The sequence below is a fragment of the Acanthochromis polyacanthus genome, chromosome 16 (genome assembly GCF_021347895.1).
Source record: "Acanthochromis polyacanthus isolate Apoly-LR-REF ecotype Palm Island chromosome 16, KAUST_Apoly_ChrSc, whole genome shotgun sequence".
Classification (NCBI taxonomy): domain Eukaryota; kingdom Metazoa; phylum Chordata; class Actinopteri; family Pomacentridae; genus Acanthochromis; species Acanthochromis polyacanthus.
This window is the reverse complement of record NC_067128.1, coordinates 33,931,220-33,955,169: the sequence shown is the minus strand read 5'-3', so window position 1 is coordinate 33,955,169 and position 23,950 is coordinate 33,931,220. Positions and strand designations below refer to the sequence as shown.

Below are 23,950 nucleotides of genomic sequence, written 5' to 3'. Positions count from 1 at the left end.
GTTTCAGGGAGAGAGCAAATGCGGCATCCACTTTATTTTAGCTTGATGCCTCACGTGCAGTTTTTTTTGAAGGATGTACACTGCTGTTCAAAAGTTTGGGGTCATCCAGACAATTTCATGTTTGCATGAAAACACACACTTTTATCCATGTGCTAACATAACTGCACAAGGTTTTCTAATCATCAATGAGCCTTTCAACACCATTAGCTAACACAATGTAGCATTAGAACACAGGAGTGATGGTTGCTGGAAATGTTCCTCTGTACCCCTATGGAGAGAGTCCATTAAAAATAAGCCGTTTCTAGCTAGAATAGTCAGCTAGACTGGATTTCTGTTTCATTTAATGTTGTCTTCAATGAAAAAGACTGGTTTTCATTTAAAAAATGAGGGCATTTCTAAGTGGCCCCAAACTTTTGAACAATAGTGTATAGTTGCAGTTTGTGCTATTTTATACTATAAAAATAGTTTAACAAGCATAAAAACTTAGCTCTCTGTAATTTGGTTGTCACAAGAGTCACATAAAACACGAGGGCAGCTTGTTTTGCCGACATAAATTTAGATAAATGCCCACACGCTCAAACCGTTGGTCCCTAATGTGTCTTAGTTTCTAAGCTTTTCTGCCGCATCATGTTCTACCCACATGAGTGGATTTAGAGGTATTATCTAATCAAAAGTCGACAGGGCGCATTTACTCTCCTGATGTGATGGCGCAAAGTAAAAGATGTTAACCTTGGGAGGAATACTGTATTGGTGTTTTGCAAAGATCAGAGCTCAGCATGAGAGTGGTGCACAGAGAGAGTGATGAGCTTCCCCCTGATGTGGGAAGCAGCCATCAGCGCCGTCGGCCAGGTCAGCAGAGGACGCATAAAGGAAATCAGATTAGCTGCAGACTACATGGGCAAACCTCTGCAGTCATCTATACAGACTGACAAGACATGCTCGCTCTTAAGCTTTCTCCCATCAATCTCCTTTGCACACACTGAGGAGTGTGAGTTTTTAGATGAATGCACGGCCATATGGCGATGGATCACACACAAAGCCAGTAGAAGAGGAATTTTGTTATATGTACAGATTAAAATTTAAATCTTTGCATTCAGAGTGTTTTGCAGCACATATTCAGGTCATATATTGTATAGTAGGGGTGTCAAAGTCACCTTAGTTCAGGGGCCACTAGTTTGATCTCAAGTGGGCCGGATCAGTACAATCTGAGCATGATTACCTATAAGTAAATCACAACTCCAGTTTTTTCCTTTGTTTTAGTGCAAAAAAGTACATTCTGAAAATGTTTACATTTAAGGAATTACCTTTTTACAAAACATCATGAAGAACCTGAAATTAACTTCAATTTCAGCAACATTCTGCCTCAGTTTATCATTTACACATTAAAACCAACAGATCAGAGTGTCTACAAAGGAACAAAACATTTAATCACAGCTATCTGGGTCTGAATGAGACAGTATTTTACTTTATGATAAAAATGACAAAAGTCAGATAAAAAGAGACAAAAATAACAAAAACAAGACAAAAATTACAAAAATCAGATGCAAAACGACAAAAACGAGACACAAGACAAACAACAAAACAAAAAAAGAGACAAAGTTACAAAGCGACAAAATAAGGAAAAAAGACAAAAACGAGAAAAAATTACGCAAATGACACAAACGAGCAAAAATGACAAAAGTGAGAAGCAAAACAACAAAAAAAATAGGCTAACATCACAAGTGAAACAAAAACACAAAATATCAAACGATGCAAAACGCACAACGACGGACAAAAACACACAAAACACAAAATGACGAAAGAAAAACAAGCAATTTAGTATTTCATTTAGAGTTTTATTCGGATGTAGAGGCTAAATTTAAACTTAAAGCCACTAAGGGGGACTGACATGCTAGTAAATTATGCATCCATACCGCAGCATACTGCGAGTCTCGTAAAGCAACCGCAGTCCAAGTATTTCTTCTCATGGCTTTAGAAGACACAAAGGTCTTCAGCAGTTCATTTAGGACTCCATTACAGCAGTCTATAAATTTCTCCCATTTCTCTGTAGTATTTATTGATCAAAAGCTCTTGGCGTCTCCTGTTTAGCAGCACTGCCACCTGATTCCCACCCATTTTCTGTAAAAGCCACAGCACAAAAGTGACACCCTGTGCACAAACTGTGTACTACATTACACTGACCTCTTATATTCAGAGCAAACAAAACACTGAGCTTCTCCACACGCAGAACTAGCTGTATACATTCACATGAAGTGTCTTTCCTTCTGAGTTTACACAGTATGGCTGATCATAAGAGTCAGAGGGAGAGGATTAGAGAGTTTATGACGACATACTCCAACCTTATCCGATTTTCTTGCACTCTGTTTCACTGACCTAAAACCCCGTACTCTCTTCATATTTCTCAGCCGGCTGTTGCTGTGATGGTTTGTTCTGTGATGGAGAAGACTTGAGGCAGGGATTCGTTTCTCCTGCCGTGTGTTCTCTGTTCTCCATCAGCTGTGGTGTCAGACAACGTTGTAAAAGCTTTCCGTCAGATAGTCTTTTTCAGCGAACACATTAATAGTGGGAAGCTGCCCGGCGTTCCTGCCAGTAATACCGGGCAGCTTCCAGGTATCAACTGCAGCAGTAAATTGCTGCTGCAAGCGAGCAGCTTCACAGGAACAATTACAGGCCCGCTTCATTTAATTTGCTCAAGGATACTTCATTTAATTTCAAAGCCACTCCGAGCACTTGTTTTATATGTAGGGAGAAGATTCACCAAGGATTTCTTTTTGTTACATAAACAACTCTTTGTGTTTTTTTTTTTTAATTGATACTAACCCTGACTGTGTTTTGAATGGCACTTTATTTGCTGTAATTGCTATCTGCATCTCTCACTACTTATGATGCACTTTTTGCCGTAAGCGGTCTAATGATCCGACTTCTTGCTGAGAAACCTAATTTATAATTTATTAATTGGAGAGTGGTGTGAAGCTGAATGTCAGCCTGTTTGTATGGTGACATTTTCTGACCCAGTGGGAGACCCCCCCCCCTTCTGCCCTGTGTTTTTCCCTCCTAATGAGATGTCAGGATGCTACGGTTTGACTTCTGGTTAGGAGATATTCACTATTAAGAGCTGGAGTTATTTCCTTCAAGAGTGTTTAATCAAATCAAAATAAACTTTTAACCCTATAGAGCCCACTGGCGCTACGATTGCATGTTTATTTTCATTTGTCGGTAGATTTGAAACCAGATAAGATAGACTGATCATTCTTTTTGCATATACAATCTGAGGAGTTGCTCTAATATTTCACACATTCACCAGGTCTCAGAGTGCATTTTTATTGCAGTGATGGGTTTGTAGATCTGCACAATCTTTACAAACGAGACCACGAGATGTTGTGCAGCTATTTTTACATTTACAAATTTGAGATATTCAGCTATGATCTTTCTGTAATTTCAAATATACCGTCATGGAAAAAATTCTTAGACCACCCTTGTCATCAGAAACGATGGTTATGCAATCAAGTTCTAACTCCTGTGTCGATCATTGTTGGACTAAAACAGACAGAAAAGAAAACATGGAATGCGTAAAAGCGTTGTTTTTTTTACGTTTCAGTGCCATAGCGATTGATGTAAGAACTTAAGTGATTTTGGTAATTATTAAGAAAACCATGGAAAATGTCTGGATATCATCTTTTAATTTAAACTCGCATGAGCTTTTTGGCGGTTGTTATATTTGTCCAAACAAATGTACCTTTAGTTGTGTGAGGCATTAAAATAAACAAAATGAACAGCAAAAGAAGGATGGTCTAAAATTTTTTTCCATGACTGTGAAAAAAGCAAAAATGGTTTCCATTTTTTTAGATTTATTGCACTTTTAAGCAATTTCTTGTACTAGTTAAGACATAGGTCAATACATACTATTAAAACTTGGGATATAAGGGTTGTATTGATGTAAAGCAAATAAAAATACTCCAAAAAATTGCACTACAGTATGTAAAAATGTAAGAACAGGTCCTGGCAGGCTACCAAACTTGAGGATTTACTGCTGTTTCCGTCCCTCTTCTTCCATCATCAGTTTGTAAAGTTTGCCAACATAGAAGAGGATACGCCGTCGTACCACCGCAGCTATGACTTCTTTGTGTCACGCTTCAGTGAGATGTGCCATTCAAGCTACGAGGACCCCGACATCCGCACCAAGTAAGTGGACAGATGCTTGATTGCACCGGAGACAGGATTATTAAGTAACTGCCATTTTTAGACTACTTAGGAAGTGCTTCTTTTTTTTTTTTAGACTACCGCTGCCTCTGGACATTGCTTTTAGAAAACCTTTTCAAAAGATCTTGTCATCTTAATTCGCTGAAAATAGATAAAGTGGCACCTTTGACGAGTGAAATATATTTTCGTGGCATGAAAAAATAGAAACACAAAGCGTGGATGGTCCAAAAGCTGGATAAAAATATGATTTTCTAAATATAGCCGTCTGTTTATAGTACGAGTTATCAGGCAAATGCTTTCTGATGTCTGAGAGTGTGATTGTTTCCTCCAGGATTCGCATGGCAGGTATCAAGGGTCTGCAGGGCGTGGTGAGGAAGACGGTGAACGACGAGCTGCAGGCCAACATCTGGGACCCTCAGCACATGGACAAGATTGTCCCCTCTCTGCTTTTCAACCTGCAGAGCGGAGAACGTACGGAGAGGTGAGCGCTCGCAAAATGCTAACTGACTGGAGTCTAGTTCTTGCTGTTTGTAGATGAGGTTGGGTTTTCATGTGATAGAACAAACATGTTGCAGCGTTTTGTTGGAGCATTTGGACACCTGACGTGAAGTTTTGCAACACATCCTTTTCAGGAAACCGTCACTAAAACCAAATGAGACTTCTCATATGTTGGTTTGGCCCAATACTCTTCAACAAACTCCTCCCTGCTGAAAGCTTTCTGTAGACGTTCAGTTGGATTTAGATCAAGCTTCAGAATAGTCCAATTCTCCACAAGTTTTTTTAACTCATTAAATACATTTTGAATCATTTTCGACTAATTTTGAGTTGTCTAGGACAATTTTAATAAATTTGTTTGACAAATTTTAACCGTTGTGGAAAAATGTTGAGTCATTTCTGAACATTTTTAACAGCTTTGTTTTGTTTTTTTTGTTTGGTTTTTTCAAATTCTGGATCATTTTTGACACATTTTAAGTCATTTTGGACAGATTTGAAGTAGTTTTGCAGGCTTTAATTCATTTCCAACAAAACTATGAGAAATCCTGGACAAGTTTTGACTTATTTTGGACAATTTCGCTCTCGTTTTGGACATTTAGAGTCACTTTGACAGTTTTTGATATATTTTGGGCAAATTGTTTTGCAATTTTTCATACATTTCAAGTCAATTTAAAAGTCATTTTGGATGAGTTTTGAGTTGGTTCAATCTATTTTTTTTGTCCTTTTGACATTTTGAATTATTACTGACAAATTTCACCAAATTGGTGCTTTTATGATGCATGTTTTGAATCATTTTTCTATTAGAGAAGCCACGTTTTCAGACTTTTTTCATTGTACTCTTTAAAGATTCATGTCTCCCTGTGTCAGAGGCAGCACACATTACCCGTGCTCTGTCGTGGGGATGGCGTTCTTTCCTTGATGTTTTCTGTGAACTCGCTGATGTGCTCCAACAGGAAGCTATAACTTGGTTTAATTTGTCCAAGGACCTTCTCCCTGCGAGCACTGTAACGTGTCAGCTTGCATTTCAGCACACCCCTGTCAGAAGTTAAATTTATTGTTATATTTCACACTCCATGAAGTCTGTTCAATAATGAATCCAAGGACGAAAATGTCTGTTGCCAAAACACACATATATCTGTGTTATTTTGCCTCTTATATGACGTTGGATCATTTTTATGTGTTTATAATGGTCACAAAACTGCTCAAATAGTGCCATCTAAAATGTGTGGAGGAAGTTAATGACCCGAAACTGGCCAGCGTCGACCCGCCATGCCTCAGTTGCACAGTCCAGAGCCCTGATGCTGCAGCCAACTGCTGCTGTCTGTCGAACGTTCGGCCATATTTGTCCTGGCGGTCCAGGCAGCCGTCACCTATGTCATTCATCATCATTGTCATCACTGAGCGAACCCGCTGACAGCTCTGGTCGCCTTATGGCCGTCTCTAAACCCACCAGCAGCAGAACAAGAGCAAAGAAACCAGAACGCATGGAGGAAAAAAAATCAAGGAGAAAAGAGGAGAGCTTGAAAGTGGGAAACATGAACAGAAATAGCGCAATGGGTGGAGAATAAAAGCTTACAAACACCGAGAGCTAAAGGATGCCAGCGTGCGGGCGAGTCTGCAGCCTCCCTCTCCTGGCAGAATTCCACAGGCTGAAAGTCGCTTTGACGTCACTGCTGAGATCTGAAGGTTATGGGAGCAAATGGGGAGGGCGGCAATCAGAAAGTCAGGAGATTGGGTTGTGGATAGATAATAGAAATTAGAGCGATGGAAACAGGGAGGTTATTGAAAGAGAGGGGACAGACGGACGCAATCCAGCAGAGTCACATTTCCATCTCAGCTTCCCTCTGCTCTGTGTGCGTCTGGAGGCCTCCCCCTGCTGTGCTTCCTCATCTCCTCCTCACCGAGCCTAGCCTGTCATTACCCACAGAGTCTAATTACTTCACATTAATCCCCTCGCACAACTCCTTTAAATGTCAACTTTACTCGACCATCAGACTTCTGTAGAAAGTTTGTTTCTGGAGATAACAGCAGCTTCAGTGGACTCACTTTTATGTGTTCTACTTGAAGGACGAGTAGCATCGTGATTGTTTTAAATGTCATGTAGGTGCTGGCAAAGAGTTTGTTTATCCCAAGCAATTCTTTTTCTCTCTTTTTTTTTATATAGACACAAAAACAACATCTGTGACTAGACTGATGAAAGATTGGGAGGTTTCAAATCATTAGAAGTGGAGTTCAGACCTCAACTATTGCAGAGTTTTTTCTCTGCGGCACTGAGAAAATATTAGATTTAAGAAGCTTGTTTTTTTGTCCTGAGTTAACCCGGTATATTCAGTCCATCGCATTATTCCCGATTTTGCTGTTTTTGGAGTTGAGAGGCCGGAATTCACATTTCCTCCACGGCAGCAGCAGACAGGATGAAAGAAATTAGGCTGTTAATAAATAATGCCATCATCGGAGGACTACCCGAGGCTAGCCATGACCAAGATAGAGGTATGGTGGATGTTTTAAAGTATGCATGAGAACAAAGAAAGACTAGAGCTGGACGCAGTGTGAGTGGCCACATACACTAACACACATTTAGACACAGGCATACCCTCCGTGGTCATAACACATGTGCAATGCACTGATGTTTGCACGCACGACACTTCATTTTCACTGCAGAGGGTAAAGTCACTTGAGGAACAAATGCTGCAGTGATACAGCGTTTCACAGAGTGTTTTAGTGCAAGAAATAGAGCCTTTGTGGAAATAATATTGAGTCAAATTGATTTCATACTCTTGTTTCTTGTCTCTGTTTTCTCTCTCGCCGTCTACACCCTCCCCAATTCGCCTCCCTCTCCTCGCCTCCTCCCCGCTCTTTGCTCTCCTCTCCTTTTTTATTTCTGCTTCCTCACCTGCATCGCTCCCCACCAGCCGCTCGCCCTCTCCGCTGCAGGCATCGGAGAAGGAGAAGGAGAGCCCGGTGGAGCTGACGGAGCGCTGCTTCAGGGAGCTGCTGGGACGAGCCGCCTATGGCAACATCAAGAACGCCGTCACGCCCGTGCTGATGTGAGACGCCCCCGCAAACTCTTTTATTTATGAGATCTGTGCTCCACTCGTGATGTGCTCCCTGATGCAGTTGTTGTTTTTGACATATCGACTAGACCTGAAGGAAGGCTGCTTCTCAGAGCTCTGGTGCAGCGTTTTTGTCTTCACTCTGATTGGCACTCGGGGCCACGACAAGGTCAATGCAAGGTTATGTAGTTGCTGTTGACCACATGTGAGCGCTTGATTTGCAGAAGAGAGTCTATTACTGTATTTATGTCGAGTTTCGCCCGGCTACGTTGAAATTTAACTGAAGTTGTAGTTCTTTTTTAGAAAGATATTGCAGACTTTCCCGCTTTTTCACTGCATTGATCCGATTTCTGTTATTATTTTAACTTGATTCTCTTCGAATCTGTTTCTCTGAGTGCTGTTTGTTTCTCCTCTTCTGTCTCCTTATTTAAATCAGTCCACCTTTACTGTTCCTTTGGGAATGCAGCGTTTTATCTGCCTCAGCCTTTTCCTTTCACTGCATGTGCCTGTGTGCCTCTACCTCTCTTAGTTCTTTTATCTGTCCATCTATCTTTTCTCTCCTTTGGCTTAATTTCCTGCATCTCAGCTGCACTATGTGCTTATTCCTGCCGTGTTGTTTTGAGTACAGATGGTGGAGGTGGTAGCTAAAATGCTCAGTCGAAGCTCGGTGAACTAACGGATATGCTGAATGATACAGCAGATAGGATTTGCTAATTAGTGCTGATGTTTCAGGTGATTCTTCTACATTTAACCTGCAAAAATATGTTGGTTTTACAGCTGCAGTGTATTGACAAGCAAATTCTCTAGCCAGTAGTTTTCTGGGAAGCATTTTAAAAATGCATGGGTTGTTTCAGCAACTTCTGAATCGCCTTTGTTGATGTATTTCTTCTCACCATTTCCCTGTGCAGTCATATCTTTAATGTATTTTTTGTTTGAACGTCCTTGATCCATCCATTTTAAATTCTCCCTTTAATTCATCTCTGTAGTCATGTTCTGTGTGAAACCAGGTCCTGCCCATCCGTCACTGTCTCAGGTTCTGTCTGTTTTGTGCTTCAGTAATTTATCTCCCTCTATCCTCGGCCCACCTTCTTTACCTTCTTCTCAACCAGCTGTTTGTGGGGTGTTGCAGTCCTGATCATTGGCATTGATTGGGGTTTTACGGCCATGTTATTGCACTTTTCACAACTTTCGATCAATATAAATGCTCAAAAGTGTTTGGATATTGATTATAGACTGTAAATACTGCAGCAAGATTCCGTCTTTTGTCTCATAAGTAACTCTCCTTGGCTCTTAAATCATTCGTAAATGCAGAAGGACTCCATGCCTGACTCCCTCCTGGTGCTGTATAATGACATCGTCTGTGTCCTCCCTGCCTCCCCCCTTCTGTTTGCGTTCCCCAGGCACTTAGATAACCACTCTCTATGGGAGGGAAAGACCTTCGCTGTGCGGTGCTTCAAAATCATCATGTACTCCATCCAGGTCAGTGATACAGCGCCTGCATATTCACAACCTTTCCTCACTCCGTTTTCGCTCCCTTTCACTCTTCTCATCTCCAGATGCAAATGAAATCCTCAGACGTTATGTGTAATTTACATAGCACCGTGTTTTTCTCTCTGTAAGTGGTTGCTCGACATCGTGGGGATGCAGAGTACAAACATGCTCCAATATTCATGGAGCTCCCACTGATTTACTGCCAAATATAGTTCAGAAAATTAGAAATGCTTCCACTTTCCTTCGAGCACCGAGCGTCCTCCTCACAGCTGTGGTGGATTTTGGTCTTAAATGAAAAATGCAAGTCAGTCAAGTGCTTCATCTCCAACCTCTGGTGTTAGCTCCCTGGTGGAATGGTTTACTATAATTACCAAGTTGTTACCACTTTTTTCTCTTTTTGTTTGTACTCAGTCATTCCTCCTCTGCTTATTTCCAGTCCCAACACTCTCACTTGGTAATCCAGCAACTTCTCGGCCACCTGGACGCTAACAGCAAGAACTCGGCCACAGTGCGAGCTGGGATAGTGGAAGTCCTGCTGGAAGCGGCTGCCATTGCTGCCAGTGGCTCCGTAGGCGAGTTACATGCACACAAGAATTCAAGACCTTTTTTTTAACCACAAACACAATTATGCACAGGATAATGTGCAATGAAATGTACTGAGCACCTTTTCCATACTGAAACAATAATAATGAGACAAAGAAGAATAGGTATAAAGAAAGAAGATAAATAAATCAAAGTGTTAGATAGTAGTGTAAATATACAAGTCGAAAAGTGAACAGGATATTAAACAGGTTTGATTATCTATTGAGTCTACTGTTTCAGGTTCAGCAGGCAGACAGTCAGTGGGAAGAAGTTCCTCCTCATCCTCTCTGTGTTTAACGCCGCCCTGACGGCAGCAGAGAGGACAGTCTGTGGCTGGACTCACCCACAAGCTTCCTGGCCTTTAACCTGCATCATTTGCTGTAAATGTCCTGCAGGTCGGGGAGGTTGGTTCTGCTGGTTCTCAGCCGAGCAGACCACCCTCCTCAGGGCCAAGAAGTCCTGCTGGGTGCTGCTGCCCCTCCAGGTGGTGATACTCCCAGCCAAAACACTCCCAATGGTGCAGGTGGAGAAGTTTCTGAGCACCTTGAGAGGGAGCTTCATGTCCCTCAGGTGTCTGAGGTGATGGAGACGCTGTGGAGCTTTCTTCACCAGGGTGTTGATGTGATAGAACCACATCAGGTCCTACATGATGTTAACACCCAGGTACTGGAAGCTCTCTGCTCTCTCCACCTCTGTCCTGCTGGTCCTGAGTGGGTGGTATGCCCTCTGCTGCTGGGGCTGGGAAATTGTAAACGGTTTCAAACAGACTGCATCAGAAGAGTTGTATTTGGAGTGAAATGATCTCTGGATTGTTCTCTGTATGTTTGCAGGTCCTACAGTGTTGGAGGTGTTCAATACGCTGCTGCGGCAGCTCCGTCTGAGCGTAGACTACGAGCTGACCGGCTCATACGACGGCAGCACCAACATCGGCACCAAAATCATCAAAGCTCACGAGGAGAGACAGCTGCAGGAGGCAGTCATTAGAACCATTGGTGAGTCTGTAAGCAGTGTGTTTGTTTTGTGTTTCTGTCTTTGTGTGAATGTGAGGGAGTGTGTAGGAGGGTGGCTAGGTGCTTATGTTTACCTTAACTGTGTCCATGTGCTTGGGATTTATTTAGGTCTTCTTTCACATGTCTTTGTTATCCTCTTCCTTTATCCGTCTGATCTGTTTCTGTGTCTTTCAGGCTCATTTGCCAACACTCTACCGACCTACCAGAGGTCAGAGGTCATGCTCTTCATCATGGGAAAGATCCCAGTCCCTGGAGTGCACCTGGCTCTGCCCTCCACAGGCTCTGGGTACGTCACTCTCAAATCTCACACCATCCACAAACGATCTGATACGATTACACAAACTTTTCCTAGGACAGCTGTACACTAACAATAAAAAGTTCAGGGTCATTCAAGAGAATTTCATGTTTTCCATGAAAACTCACACTTTTATCCATGTGCTAACATAACTGCACAAGGGTTTTGTAATCATCAATGAGCCTTTCAACAGCATTAGATAACACAATGTAGCATTAGAACACAGGAGTGATGGTTGCTGGAAATGTTCCTCTGTACCCCTATGGAGATATTCCATTAAAAATCAGCCGTTTCCAGCTAGAATAGTCATTTACCACATTAACAATGTCTACACTGGGTTTATCATTCATTTATTGTTATCTTCATTGAAAAACAAACTGCTTTTATTCCAAAAATGTGGACATTTCTAAGTGACCCCAAACTTTTGAACGGTAGTGTACATGCATTTAGCTGGTGTCACAGTGTGTAAATAAATGTTCAGACTTGAGTCTTGGTGGGTTTAATTTGTTTTTCTTTCCCAGGCCTGAAGGTACCAGGATGATTCAGATTATGTTGCTCAAGTCTTTGGTTCAGGTAAGTTTGAATTCTCGTTTGAATTCCGAAATGTTCCCACGAAGAGCCGATTTCCTTTTTTAATGCATAAAAATATGAAGTAAAACAAAAGCGGCAGGGACCAAGATGGGCACAGATGGTGAGAATGAGGAAACGAGAGCGTCACCATCCATCAGTGGAGATGATGTAGTACAGTGGAGTTTATGTCCAAATGTTGATCTTCGTACTGCAAGAGGAGGCTCAATAAGTAACACCAGCACAGCCTGTCACAATGACACTTCATTTCTCAATAGCTGTACTCCATCAAACTTTATCGCAGCACATCGGTCACTGAAAAAATATTTTTGTGCACACTGTCATTTTTTTTGGCTGTGCTCTGGCAGTCGTGGAGTTTTTTTGTATTTTCATTTCTCTGCATGGCTTCACGTGTTCTTTCCGTCCGCTGAGGAATGTTTGTGCAACACGGCTGTTTTTCTAGTGATGTAATGTTTTTATAAATGGTATATAATTGCTTATGAAAGTTAGTCATCCATCTACATTACCAGTGTAGGCCCAGGAGCAGTCAGACATGAGGCTCAGGTAGTGTTGGTTTATAGCGACCCTACTTCAGCACAACACAACTGACAAATACATCAAGAAGGACAGGTTTTCCACCATTTCATTTATGACAGCACAGACCTGTTAACTGGAAGCGATTCCAGGTGATGACAGCATGAAGCTGCTTCGAATATTTCCAGTAATGTGCAGAGCTGTCATGAAGCCAAACAGCAGCTGCTTTGCAGAATCTAAACTATGGAAAACGTTTCATTTAGTTTCTGCTGTCTTGCCGCTGTACGAGCCTATTAGTGTTATTTCACAGTTTTGATGTCTTCTGTTTTGTTTAGAACCTGCCAAAACCCCACAGACTTGCAAAGAAGCGCAAACCAGACAGCAGTAAAATTCATTTATTTAAGTTCAGTCATAGAACTTTGTTGCTTTAACCAGCAGTAGCAACAATCAGCGCTGGTTAAAAGTGGAAATCCGCCACCTGAATGTTTTGCACACTGATAGTTGATAATTAAACCGTCACTCACATTGTGTTGTAGAAAAATTATTTATCACATTGGCACAGTAGAATTTTCACTTCAGTGTGTGGAAAAAATGTGTTTAAAAATGATTTTCAGCTCACACATCAGTAAGACCAAAAATTAGTCCGAGCTCAGTTCAGCTTGATTCCTCTTTGCATGTAAAACATTTTAAAAACATACAAAAGTTTGGGGTCACCCAGACAATTCCTGCAATGTAACTGCACAACGGTTTTCTAATCATCCAATAACCTTTCAACAGATTATCTTAACCACATGAACATACTGCACATACCAAATAATAGAAAAATAAATGAAAATAAAAATGCCGGAAAACCTCCACAAACCTTCTAAAATTATGAAAGAGAGACATAAAAGCACCAGTTAGACCAAAAAGTCACAAAAAATAACCGAATTCTTTTGTTTTTTAATATAAAGTCAGAGACAAACTCATCACAGAGAGATTGGAAAATAGCAAATACAGATAAAACAGCCAACAATGCAACTACAAACAACAAAATATGTTTTTGTTTCATCTTTCATTGCTCATATATCTGATTTTCATCAAAGTCACCTACCTATTGCTTAAATATTGCCAAAAAACTAATTTCTTTTTGTAGCCACGTGGAGTTTATCTTGCATATAAGCTCCAAAAAGCCTCAAATCAGCACTAATGGTGTCCTTTCAGACAGACTTCTTGAAGATTAGTGATGGAAATTTTTTTTATTTTTACATCAAGCAGCAAAAAAGTTGCAGTCTGACTTCACATTTTCCTTTATTTAATGTGCAAAGATGCAAGATTACCCTTTTATTCTCATTTGCTTTTATCTAAGTGTGTAAATGTGTTTGAGTGTTTTTCATTGCTGAATTAGCATTAAAAGACCGGTACACCTTAATAAAGAAGCAAAAGTGGCTAAATTTAACCTTCATTATTATCACTCTATATTTACACAACTGTTTAAAAGTTTGGGGTCACTCAGACTATTTCATGTTTTCCATGAAAACTAACACTTTTATCCATGTGCTAACATAACTGCTCAAGGGTTTTCTAATCATCAATGAGCCTTTCAGCACCATTAGCTAACACAATGTAGCATTAGAACACAGGAGTGATGGTTGCTGGAAATGTTCCTCTGTACCCCTATGGAGATATTCCATTAAAAATCAGCTGTTTCCAGCTAGAATAGTCATTTAGCACAATAACAATATCTACACTGGATTTCTGATTTATTTATTATTGTCTTCACTGGGAAATAAAACTTCTTTTCTTTCAAAAACAAGAACATTTCTAAGTGATCCCAGACTTCTGAACAGTGGTGTAAATGACTTTTGCTCGTCAATCTTGTAGGTGACGGCGGGTTTCCAGACGACCAACATGCTGACGGCGCTGCCCAGCTCTTTCTTGGAGCCGCTGCTGTCCTTCTCTCTCACCGAGGATCCAGAGGTTCGACTGCTGGTGCTCCAGATTCTTCTCAGTCTCATTGACAGACACGACAACAGGCCCAAGTTCTCCAACATAAGGTGCGTGGTCGTGTTTGCAGGAACGTGGTCGGGCTGAAGTCGTCGTGTTTTGGAACTTGGCGTTAACAGCTTGTGTCTCTTCGGCCTTCTTTCTGTGCAGCATCATTTCCGACATCTCTGTGCTGAAACTCAAAGTCGACAAGTGCTCCAGACAGGACAATTTATTCATGAAAAAGGTACGCATTTATCTACAGTTTCTCCTACTTTACAGATGCTCTCATACACATTATTAAACAGATAATCATTTACAAAACAACAGTTGACTTGCTTGTGCCAACTAATGTAGCGCTTAGTTTGGGCAACATTATGCAAATCCTCATTAAGCTGTTTTTACTTTGCACAAATTAATATTCAGACTTGCAGTGTAACCGTCTCTCTGCCGCTCATCATTTTTCTCCCTACACATCATCCACTCAGCACGGCCAGCAGCTGTACCGACACATCTACTTGGGCTGTAAGGAGCCGAGCAGCGGACGGCAGCACTATGAAACCCTCTTCGCTCTGTTGGGGCTTCTGAGCGTGGAGCTGGCCAACGAAGAGGTGGTGGTGGACCTCATTCGCCTGGCACTGGCCTTGCAGGTACGACGGCACATGCCTGTAATCACGAGTCATTTTATTATTCAGTTCAGACAGAAAATCTCCCCTTACTCCCCAGCTGCTCTTATCTAATAGCATTTTGTAAGAAAATGTCAACATAACAGTAATTCTCTTTTTTTTTTTTTTTTTTTTAGCAGATATTAACTGAGACAGTTTCATAGTATGATAGTTTAATTTAAAAAGTAATAAAAACACAGATGGGGCTGTGTCCGATATCACTTATTATACCATAAATAGTGCTCTATGTGGTTTGTTTGCCGTTTTGTACCGCTTCCTGAAATGTTACACCCTCAAAGTATCCCACAATGCAGCATGAAAAATAGTGCACAGCTGGTGATCACTAATAGGGCTGCAGCTATGGATTATTTTAGTTATCAAGCGTTTATCGAATATTCTGGCAATTAAACATCTGCAGTGTGTTGTACATATATACTATAGTACAGGGTTATTCAACTAAAACTCAAAGCCATAAGCTGGTGATGCAGAAATCTCATAAATCTGTTTTTATGTTTGTTCTGTTTAAACTGCTGCTGATAGACAAATAAGAAAACTGATCAGTTAATATTTATTACAGAGAATATTCAGTCGGAAGTTTTAGTTTCCCTTTGATTTGGCCACAAATGAAAGTGATTTCCTTCATTATGAGACGGTGTCAGACCTACATGCACTTCAACGCAACATCATGTTTGAATGAATGAAGTTTGATAGTTTTATTGTGCAGCCGTCTGTTATCAGTAATCAGCTGCATTGATCGGTAAAAGAAATGCATAACGCATGTATAGCAGTTCCCTACCTGCATTCCCGTCTTGTATAATTTCCAGTCGCAGCTTTTTACTGTCATAAATGTTTATATTCCTCATTGTTCTCCATTAAAACAACCTGGTGACTGAAGCAGCTGAAAGCCATCGGTTCATTTTGTGTAGAAAACGAGTCAAATGATGGTTAAACGCTGCTGTTTGTGTCACGAGTTTGAAGCAGAAAGTTAACAAAGAAAGCTGAAAGCCACCTTCATACCTGTTAACTCTGACTGAAGTTTTAGTTTTTGTTGAGTCGACTCATACAAAGAAAGTCTGACTTTGTTAAACTGTCTTCATAGTTCAGCCTCTGATCTGATAAACGCCGTAAACACTAGAAAAGCTGCGCCGGTTAAAAAAGAAGCATCCCATTAAATTAAAATCCCCTCATAATTTAGTGATTATGGGTCCGTATAGGATGAATGAGAGCTTGAAAACTTCTCATTAAAAGTTAAGTAATATCTCATTTAGGCAGTATTGCTGATTTGATTTTACTCGTTTATTAGCCATGTAATAAATAAAAATTGACTGGTTACGGCTGGAGAGCGCTGTGATTAATAGCTGGAGTTGTGTCCAAAATGTTACTCCATCAACAGTTCTCTACATAGTTGACTGTTTAGTGCTCTCTAGATAGTGAGTAGGGAGTGAGTGGATGCTTTACAGTCCAGTTATCTTTGCTGATGTCTCTCTGTATCGTGTACAGGACCTGGCTCTGTCCACCGATGAGGGTCTGCCTGTCTTTAACCGCTGTGCTGTTCATGCCCTCGCCGCCGCCTACCTCAACCTGATCTGCCAGCTCACCACCGTCCCAGCCTTCTGCCAGCACATACACGAGGTGTGGCTCCGGGCTTCTTTGTGTCAACAGAGTGTGTGTTTGAATACGTCCTGCTGATAAACTACCCCCTTTTTCTCTGCCCTTCAGGTAATTGAGGTGAGACAGAAAGAAAATCCTTACCTTTTGCCTGAGGATGTGTTCGTTGATAATCCCAAGTACGTAAAAGCCTCATACGATCCACCTTCCTCCCAAAGCACACCAGTGTTAGATTTGAGATTTAAACGCAACATGCTGGCAGTAAATTACTGCCGTCTGCTTCATGAGAAAGACTCAGGGTTCTGTCTTTACTCTCAGGCTGCCGTCTTCACCGGAGAAGGTGGAAGGTGACGTTTTGTTCCTGCAGTCAAAGATCACTGAGGTCCTCGGAGGAAGTGGTTACAACACAGACAGACTGGCTACGCCTTACGTCCCGCAGTACACCGGTGAGGAGCTGAACCACTTCTCTGGAACTTCTACATGAATTTACAAACCATTAACATCTTGTACCATAATTTCTGGACTATTGAGCGCATCTGAATATAAGCTGCACCCACTAAATTTAAAAAGAAAGAACATTTTGTACACAAAGAAGCCGCACGTGTCTATAAGCCGCAGGTGTCCACGTTGTAACGTGAGATATTTACACAAAGATTTTTTGAAACTTGTACTTAAATGCTTTTTCCCAAACAGTACCTGTAACACGGCAGTAACACACATTGAGTCAGTTCATGCTGCTGACTCCAGTGTCTCACCATCGATTTATTGATGCCAAGCTTACGTGCAGCAGCTCTATTTCCTTCTTCGACAGACAGATCGATGCTTTTTTCATGCATTTCTTCGTGTGTTTTCCATGATGAGGGTGTGTGCATGAAGCCACAATGACTGATGTGAAGAGTTTAGTGTTTGATTTAATTCAGACAGTGTCATTGGTCCACTGTGACCTGTTCGGTAATTTCACTGGTCTGATGTGACGAGGCTAAACGCGTTGATGGCATGAAGCATTAGCCGCATTGTTGTGTAAGCCGCAGAGTTCAAAACGTGAGAAAAAAGTAGGCTTATAGTCTGGACAGTAAAAATAAATGCATCAAAAGAGAAATGTCTGTGCTCTGCTTCTAGACGAGGACCGTCTGTCCAAGAGGAAGAGCATCGGGGAGACGATCTCACTGCAGGTGGAAGTCGAGTCCCGAAACAGTCCAGAGAAAGAGGAGGTAAAAGAAAATTACGTATCTGCAACAGAGTCATGGTGTAGAGCAGGGGACACGCAGGCAAAACAACTACACACACAAAACACAGCAGCCTTACAGCTAGTATATTACTTTATAGTTGTTGTGGAAATTCTGCGATGTTGAGAGAAGATGAGGAGCAGAGACCCTCTAGAGACTCAGGTGTCTTAGGTTGAGAAAAAGGTTTACTGATAGAACAAAACAGCACATTGATGTGAGCATTGGCAGCATCAATTCTGAGGATTCTCTTATATCAAGTTGGGAGGAAAGCCACGTTTAGATTTCATCCTAACATGAGGACATCTTATCTGCTCAGGCACGTCAGACGAAACAATATGTAATCTTGACTCATCCAGGGACAGCAGTTGTCTTCTTCTCGTGTACCTTCTTATGCAGCGTCTGCCTTTCTCAGGGCCGAGAGACTGAGTGACAGAGTCTGAGACTGAGTGACAGAGTCTGAGACTGAGTGACAGAGTCTGAGACTGAGTGACAGAGTCTGAGACTGAGTGACAGAGTCTGAGTGACTGAGTGACAGAGTCTGAGTGACTGAGTGACAGAGTCTGAGTGACTGAGTGACAGAGTCTGAGTGACTGAGTGACAGAGTCTGAGTGACTGAGTGACAGAGTCTGAGTGACTGAGTGACAGAGAGAGAGAGTCAGTCTGAACGTGCTCACAGCCTTAGTTTATCAGAAGTGAACAGGAGGAGGGTTTAAAGGTAGAACCTGTCGGATAATTTGAGGTGACTGCAGTCGACAGATGCAGCCTGCATGATCTTCTGGAATGTCTTCTAACAGCAGGGAAATGTCTGAGTACAGGGGAAGAGAGTAATGTTTCCTTCATAATAGTAATTTAATAGGAGAAAAAGGGGAAAATCTTCTTTTCTAAATCGTCGTACTGAACACATTTTTTCTGTAGAAGAGGCAGACTCACAGGTTTTGTTATAATTATGACTAAAATATGCTTTCTCTTATGATTTTTTAAAAAAAAAATGTTTGTGGAAATCATTTCACAACCCAAGAGATCCCGGCCTTCACTCTGGTCTAGAACTCAAACAGCTCTTTATAAGGAAGATTAACCAGAGTTTTTTTTGTTCTACAGAGGACACCAGCAGAGGAGATCACGTTTGAAACCCTGAAAAATGCAATCGGTAAGTTCATTCTCCATCAGTTTGGTCGGAATTATTCATGGAGATGATGCTGTGCTTGTTTTGTGAAATTATTAATTATTTTTGCATTAATGGGCCAACAGTGTGGGATGTCAGTTTAGGTAACTCTTTATTAAAATGAGGCAGCTGAAAGCATTTTTATTGAGTCAGGCTTTAGGTTGAGCTATAGCCTCTTTATTCAGTTATTTTTTTTAAATTTTATTTATTGTTTTTGATGCACTGTGCTGTCGCTGTTGTTCCCCTGTTTTAACTATTTTTTCCTTTATCATTTGGGTTTTTTTATGATTGTTGTAAAGCACTTTGTGATTTTGTCTCTGTGAAAGATGCTATATAAATACATTTTACTTACTACAGAAATGAGCTGCTAAAACATGGTTACAGGAAATAATCCACAACATTCAGGTGGTGGTGGGAAGGGATATTGTACAAAATATATTTACTCAAGTGTTAAGTAAAAATGTTGGAGTTATTTTGCAAATTTGGTTTCATAACTTGAAGTATACCCGTCAAAAGTTTTGAGACACTTTCTCATTCAAATAAATTAGATCACATCTCAAAACTTTTGACAGGGGGTGTATAAGCAACAATTAAATATGTTGGAATATTATAGATGATGGTAAGTCACCCAGCAGAAATAAAGTAGGTAAATATTCTTTACCAGATCCAGTATTATAATACTGAACATACTGAAGGGTCATTCCAGGATTGGAGGACATTTGGGCTCCAAAATGTTTGAAAATAAACCTTCTCTTTTACAATTTTCTGCTCCATATTCATCAATAATAGGTAATAAACTATCAAAGGCTTGATTGGCTCAGCTTACACATCAATGGTTCCATTTTTATTCCATGTTTTGTGTGTAGTTTGCTAACCCTACTCTAATCACAGTAACAGGGTTGCTAATCCATGCTAATGCTAGCTTTTTCTCAGCAGTAGAAGCTAGATATTTAGCTAGCTGTTACTGCTGACCAAGAGGACAAACTGACTGATGGAAAACAGTCCAAAGAATTAGTCTGATCCTGATGATATGAGGTAGAGTGAGAAAAATGTCTTCTTAGGGGGAACTCCAGACTTACTTGGCATTTTAAAAACATTTTCAAACATTCTTTTCTTCTAGTTTTTTTTTTTTTAAGATTTGGTCCGAGGACAAGTAGATTTGCACAACACCTGCATGTTTTAGTGTTTTGGATTACTTGAAATTTGATGGGTGGGACGTAAAATGTCCTCCAATTCTGGAACGACCCTGAACCGTCCGTAATTTTAATCCAGTATTATACATTCTGCATAAGAAGTAGTTTTACTTTTTGCACTTGAACTGTATTTTTGATCCTCATGCTTTTGTACTTTTGCACTAGTATACATTTAAATACATGACTTGTACTAACAGAGTATTTTACACTCTGGTACTTCCTCTCTGAGTACTTCATCAGTGGTAAGACTTTCAGTTGTTGCGACAAATGCTGACCCCACATTCGATACAAGGCTCATAAAGCTGCTTCTTTCTCCCTCTAGTGGACAGTGTTGGTATGGAGGAGCAGGAGAGGGAGCGGAGGAGACAAGTGGTGGAGAAGTTCCAGAAAGCCCCCTTCGAGGAGATAGCTGCCCACTGCGGTGCCAGGGTACAATAAACACACTCACCTTGTTGTTGTTATTTTTCTAATCCTCTTCCTGTATTTAATGTTTTCTTTGCGTCTTTGGTCCCCTCTAGGCCACACTGCTGCAGAGCAAACTAAATCAGATCTTTGAAATCACAATCAGGTAAGGGCTATTTCAGGAGGTGGACGTTGACTCAGACGGCTGACGGACGTGATGGCTTTGACTCACGCTGGTAACGATTGCTTTGTTTTCCTTCCTCTCGCCGTCTAGACCCCCTCCCAGCCCGTCCGGAACCATTTCATCGGGTTACGGCCAAAACCAGAGTCGATCTGTACCCATTTACGAGATGAAGTTCCCCGACCTTTGTGTGTACTGAACCACAAACTCCACGTCGACCTGATGGAGCGGTTCGACCTGTAAACAAGGATTTAAGGAGGACGGCGTCGCTCATCTCCACCGTGGAATCCAACGACCACAGTGCATGTGGGACAAACTCAGTTGCAACTAAATAACAAGCCACTTCTCCATTTAGTTAGAGTTTTACCCTTTGCCAAAACGAGACGGGCAAATGTCAATAAATGCAGCAGTAAGACAAACCTATGTCATTCACTTCACCTTAGACGTCTGTAGAAACTCCACTGGCTGGATTTTCAAAGTAGAAATTGCCAACAAAAATCAGACTGAACCTTATTTTACTGACTTTAGACTGAAGTGGCTGCCGGCACTGAATATTTTGGGCATTTTTCTGACTTGTTTATCCCTTACGGGGTGCCATACTACATTTGATCTCAAAATTAGCCTAAACAATCGCACTTATTGGATGTTTTCTGCTTTTTTTTTTGGTGATCTCGATGGCCAGGAGGAGTATATGTGGAACCGAAGCATTCTAATTTACTTGACTCTGTATTTTAATGTTTGACTGATGCATAGATATGAAGTTCCCTCGTCCCGCCTCTCGTGTTGCTCTTTAGACATCCGTCTTCAACGTTCAATGCTTTACCGTCGCTTTCGTTTTGCCTTCTTAGCGTTAGCCAGAAGTGCTTTCTTCTTTTACTGTCAGGCGTTTAACTCCTGCTGCTGACTTTTATTCTATTTATTTTGTTTTTAACCGTTTTAACCAAAAGATGACTGCTAATCGAAGCGTTACACACACACTGCGCCACAGTCACAAACTCCTCAAGTGTTTACTGCAATGTTTACCAGATCAGACACTAGAAAATTAATTAATGATACTTTATTTTTCTCCTTCCCATATAAATGTGTATATACAGAGAAATATATAAATCTTTAAGCCGATGTACAGATTAGGGATGTTTTGTGTGTACATATATATACTGTATATCCTAATTTTAGACCGCCGCTGCACTGGTTGTGTCCATAGATGAGGGAGAAATCGACGTACTAACCAGAAATCTCCACTTAGTAACCAGCAACACATGAAGTCAAACTGTCCAAACGGCCCACAGCAGGAATTTGCATAATACCAAGGCCAGTAAGGTCACACTCATGAAGTATTAATAAGCCCATCTGGTCACACTCTCAGTAGAGAAACTGGTTTTTAGGTAATTTCCAGTTCATTCCTAGTTACAGGGTGTCAAACAGGTTTCGTCCTAAGCCTGTGTTGTTGCCATTTCATCCTCGGTCCTGCTGGGTTTTCTGCCATATCGCTGCTGTTGCTGCAGCAGCTTCCAAGCATCTGTCTCAGCACGATTCAAATAAGCCATTTTGTGCGCATGTGTGCACATACAGGTATATTTAGAAAAAAAAAAAGAAGTATAATGGCAATAATTTGGCACGAGCCTGGCTGACACGGTCCGACTGTAGGTAGCAGATCCATTTGTGCGTATTAAAACAAAAAAAAAGAAATTGTACCTGCTGTTGTGGTTGCTGTGACGGTTCAGTTTTGTGGCGTTTTTAAGAGACAACCGCTTCTCCTCTTCTTCTCCTGTGCTTCTGTGGATGAGCTGCATCAGACGTGGCATGTGTTATGACCATCTTGTTCAATGTCGACGGCGTCCGGTTTGTCTCTGATTGTCACGTGTTGCAATCTGTTAGATTTCTTCTTCTTTTTTGATTTTTCTTTAACACCGTTGTGTCCTGTGTATGCATATTTATGTCCATACATGCCACCATATCGGATCGTCTCTTCATGTTTACCCTTTTACATCAGTGTGTGAGTGAGCGTCTTTGTTGCAGATGCGCGTTTTATCATCGTTACCCAAGACCAAACTTCTTCAGACACGGTTTACAGTTTTTCGTCCAGTGACTCTTTCCGCCATGTTGTTGTTAACGAAGAACAAGCTATTTAAGAGCAATGTGCAGCTGTCTAAACCTTCCGGTGACACCTTGTAGAGTTGTCTTTTGGAGCATCTTGATCTTTGGCAGTGAAGACCTGTAAATCTATCAGTCCGCGTGTCATCATGGCATTGTGTAATGTAATATTAACTGACGGTAATCCAAACGTACTTTTTTTGTCATTACATGTCTGGTTAATAGATCTGTTTACAATGTAGTGCTGTAGGTCAAATCTATTCATTCTGTGAACTTTGCACTTTAAAAACTGGAAAACCTAGTGACAAAGGCAGCTTTTACATGGAGGAAATGCCTTATGCGTGTCATACCTGACTTTGCATGCTAGTGACGTTGCTGTGTTGTACAATAAATTTATCTGTAACCATGAAAGACCAGACCTGACTCTGACTTTATTTTGTAAGTGATGAACACTGGGCTCTCTCTGAGCGTCATCATGCTTTATTAGACATTTGACAACTATTAACTTTTAGTGTTCATTTCAGTGCTTTTATTGTGTATTTGCCAATGACATGCTAATTTAAATTCGACATTTAAGCAGCTTCTTTTTTCATACAGCTTTCAGCAGAATATGGTATCCAAAGGAGAGAAGAACATTTGAATCTTGCCATCATTTAACAAGATATGGAGATAATGACCAACATAAGATATATCCTACTAATTACTGGCTATTTTTATTTCTTGATTCAGCTTGTGATTCTCTTCTACCACTTTGGTCCAGACTGGAATACCTATTCATTGTTTGGATCTATTGTCTTTAAAGTTGTCTCCAGTTGCTGATTAATAAAACAAAGGCACAAGGCTGTTCATTCCCCCATATGACATTGTCAGAAATGCAGCATTTGTATATTAGTTAAAGCACTGGCGTGTTATGCTTGTGTACGTTATGTACGGATACCGAATAGACTTCATGTGTTTTTGCTAAATGTAGCTGGGCTTGGAGACTTTAAAGCACCTATCTGATTTTGTTAGTTGCAAAAACATACTTGAAGTCCCCCAAAAGCCTGTAGGAAAATGTGTTATGGTCTGATGAAACCAAGTTGAACTTTTTGTGCATAAGTTGAGAAGGTAGAACATGACAAACTTAAATACTGCACATCACCAATAGAACACCACAGTGAAGCATGGTGGTGGCAGCATCATGCTTGATCTGGAAGTAGATCCTACACACCTCAATTAAAAAAAGAA

The 23,950-nt window shown here is 40.9% G+C and overlaps 1 protein-coding gene across 4 annotated transcripts in view; it reads left to right on the top strand.

The window, feature by feature from the left end:
- LOC110951777 (protein EFR3 homolog B) overlaps positions 1-23,139 on the top strand; it is a 39,572-nt gene extending 16,433 nt beyond the window's left edge. For all 4 annotated transcript variants that reach the window (XM_022195011.2, XM_022195013.2, XM_022195010.2 and 1 more), the window contains exons 5-23: positions 4,061-4,182; positions 4,532-4,681; positions 7,608-7,742; positions 9,149-9,227; positions 9,676-9,811; positions 10,652-10,813; positions 11,006-11,117; positions 11,648-11,699; positions 14,091-14,263; positions 14,364-14,439; positions 14,681-14,842; positions 16,358-16,489; positions 16,577-16,644; positions 16,784-16,911; positions 17,585-17,676; positions 18,790-18,838; positions 20,369-20,475; positions 20,565-20,614; positions 20,723-23,139. In XM_022195011.2, the coding sequence (XP_022050703.1) occupies positions 4,061-4,182; positions 4,532-4,681; positions 7,608-7,742; positions 9,149-9,227; positions 9,676-9,811; positions 10,652-10,813; positions 11,006-11,117; positions 11,648-11,699; positions 14,091-14,263; positions 14,364-14,439; positions 14,681-14,842; positions 16,358-16,489; positions 16,577-16,644; positions 16,784-16,911; positions 17,585-17,676; positions 18,790-18,838; positions 20,369-20,475; positions 20,565-20,614; positions 20,723-20,828 (2,091 nt within the window). In that variant the 3' untranslated portion in view covers positions 20,829-23,139. The remainder of the gene's footprint in view (positions 1-4,060; positions 4,183-4,531; positions 4,682-7,607; positions 7,743-9,148; positions 9,228-9,675; positions 9,812-10,651; positions 10,814-11,005; positions 11,118-11,647; positions 11,700-14,090; positions 14,264-14,363; positions 14,440-14,680; positions 14,843-16,357; positions 16,490-16,576; positions 16,645-16,783; positions 16,912-17,584; positions 17,677-18,789; positions 18,839-20,368; positions 20,476-20,564; positions 20,615-20,722) is intronic.
- The last annotated feature ends 811 nt before the right edge of the window (positions 23,140-23,950 follow it).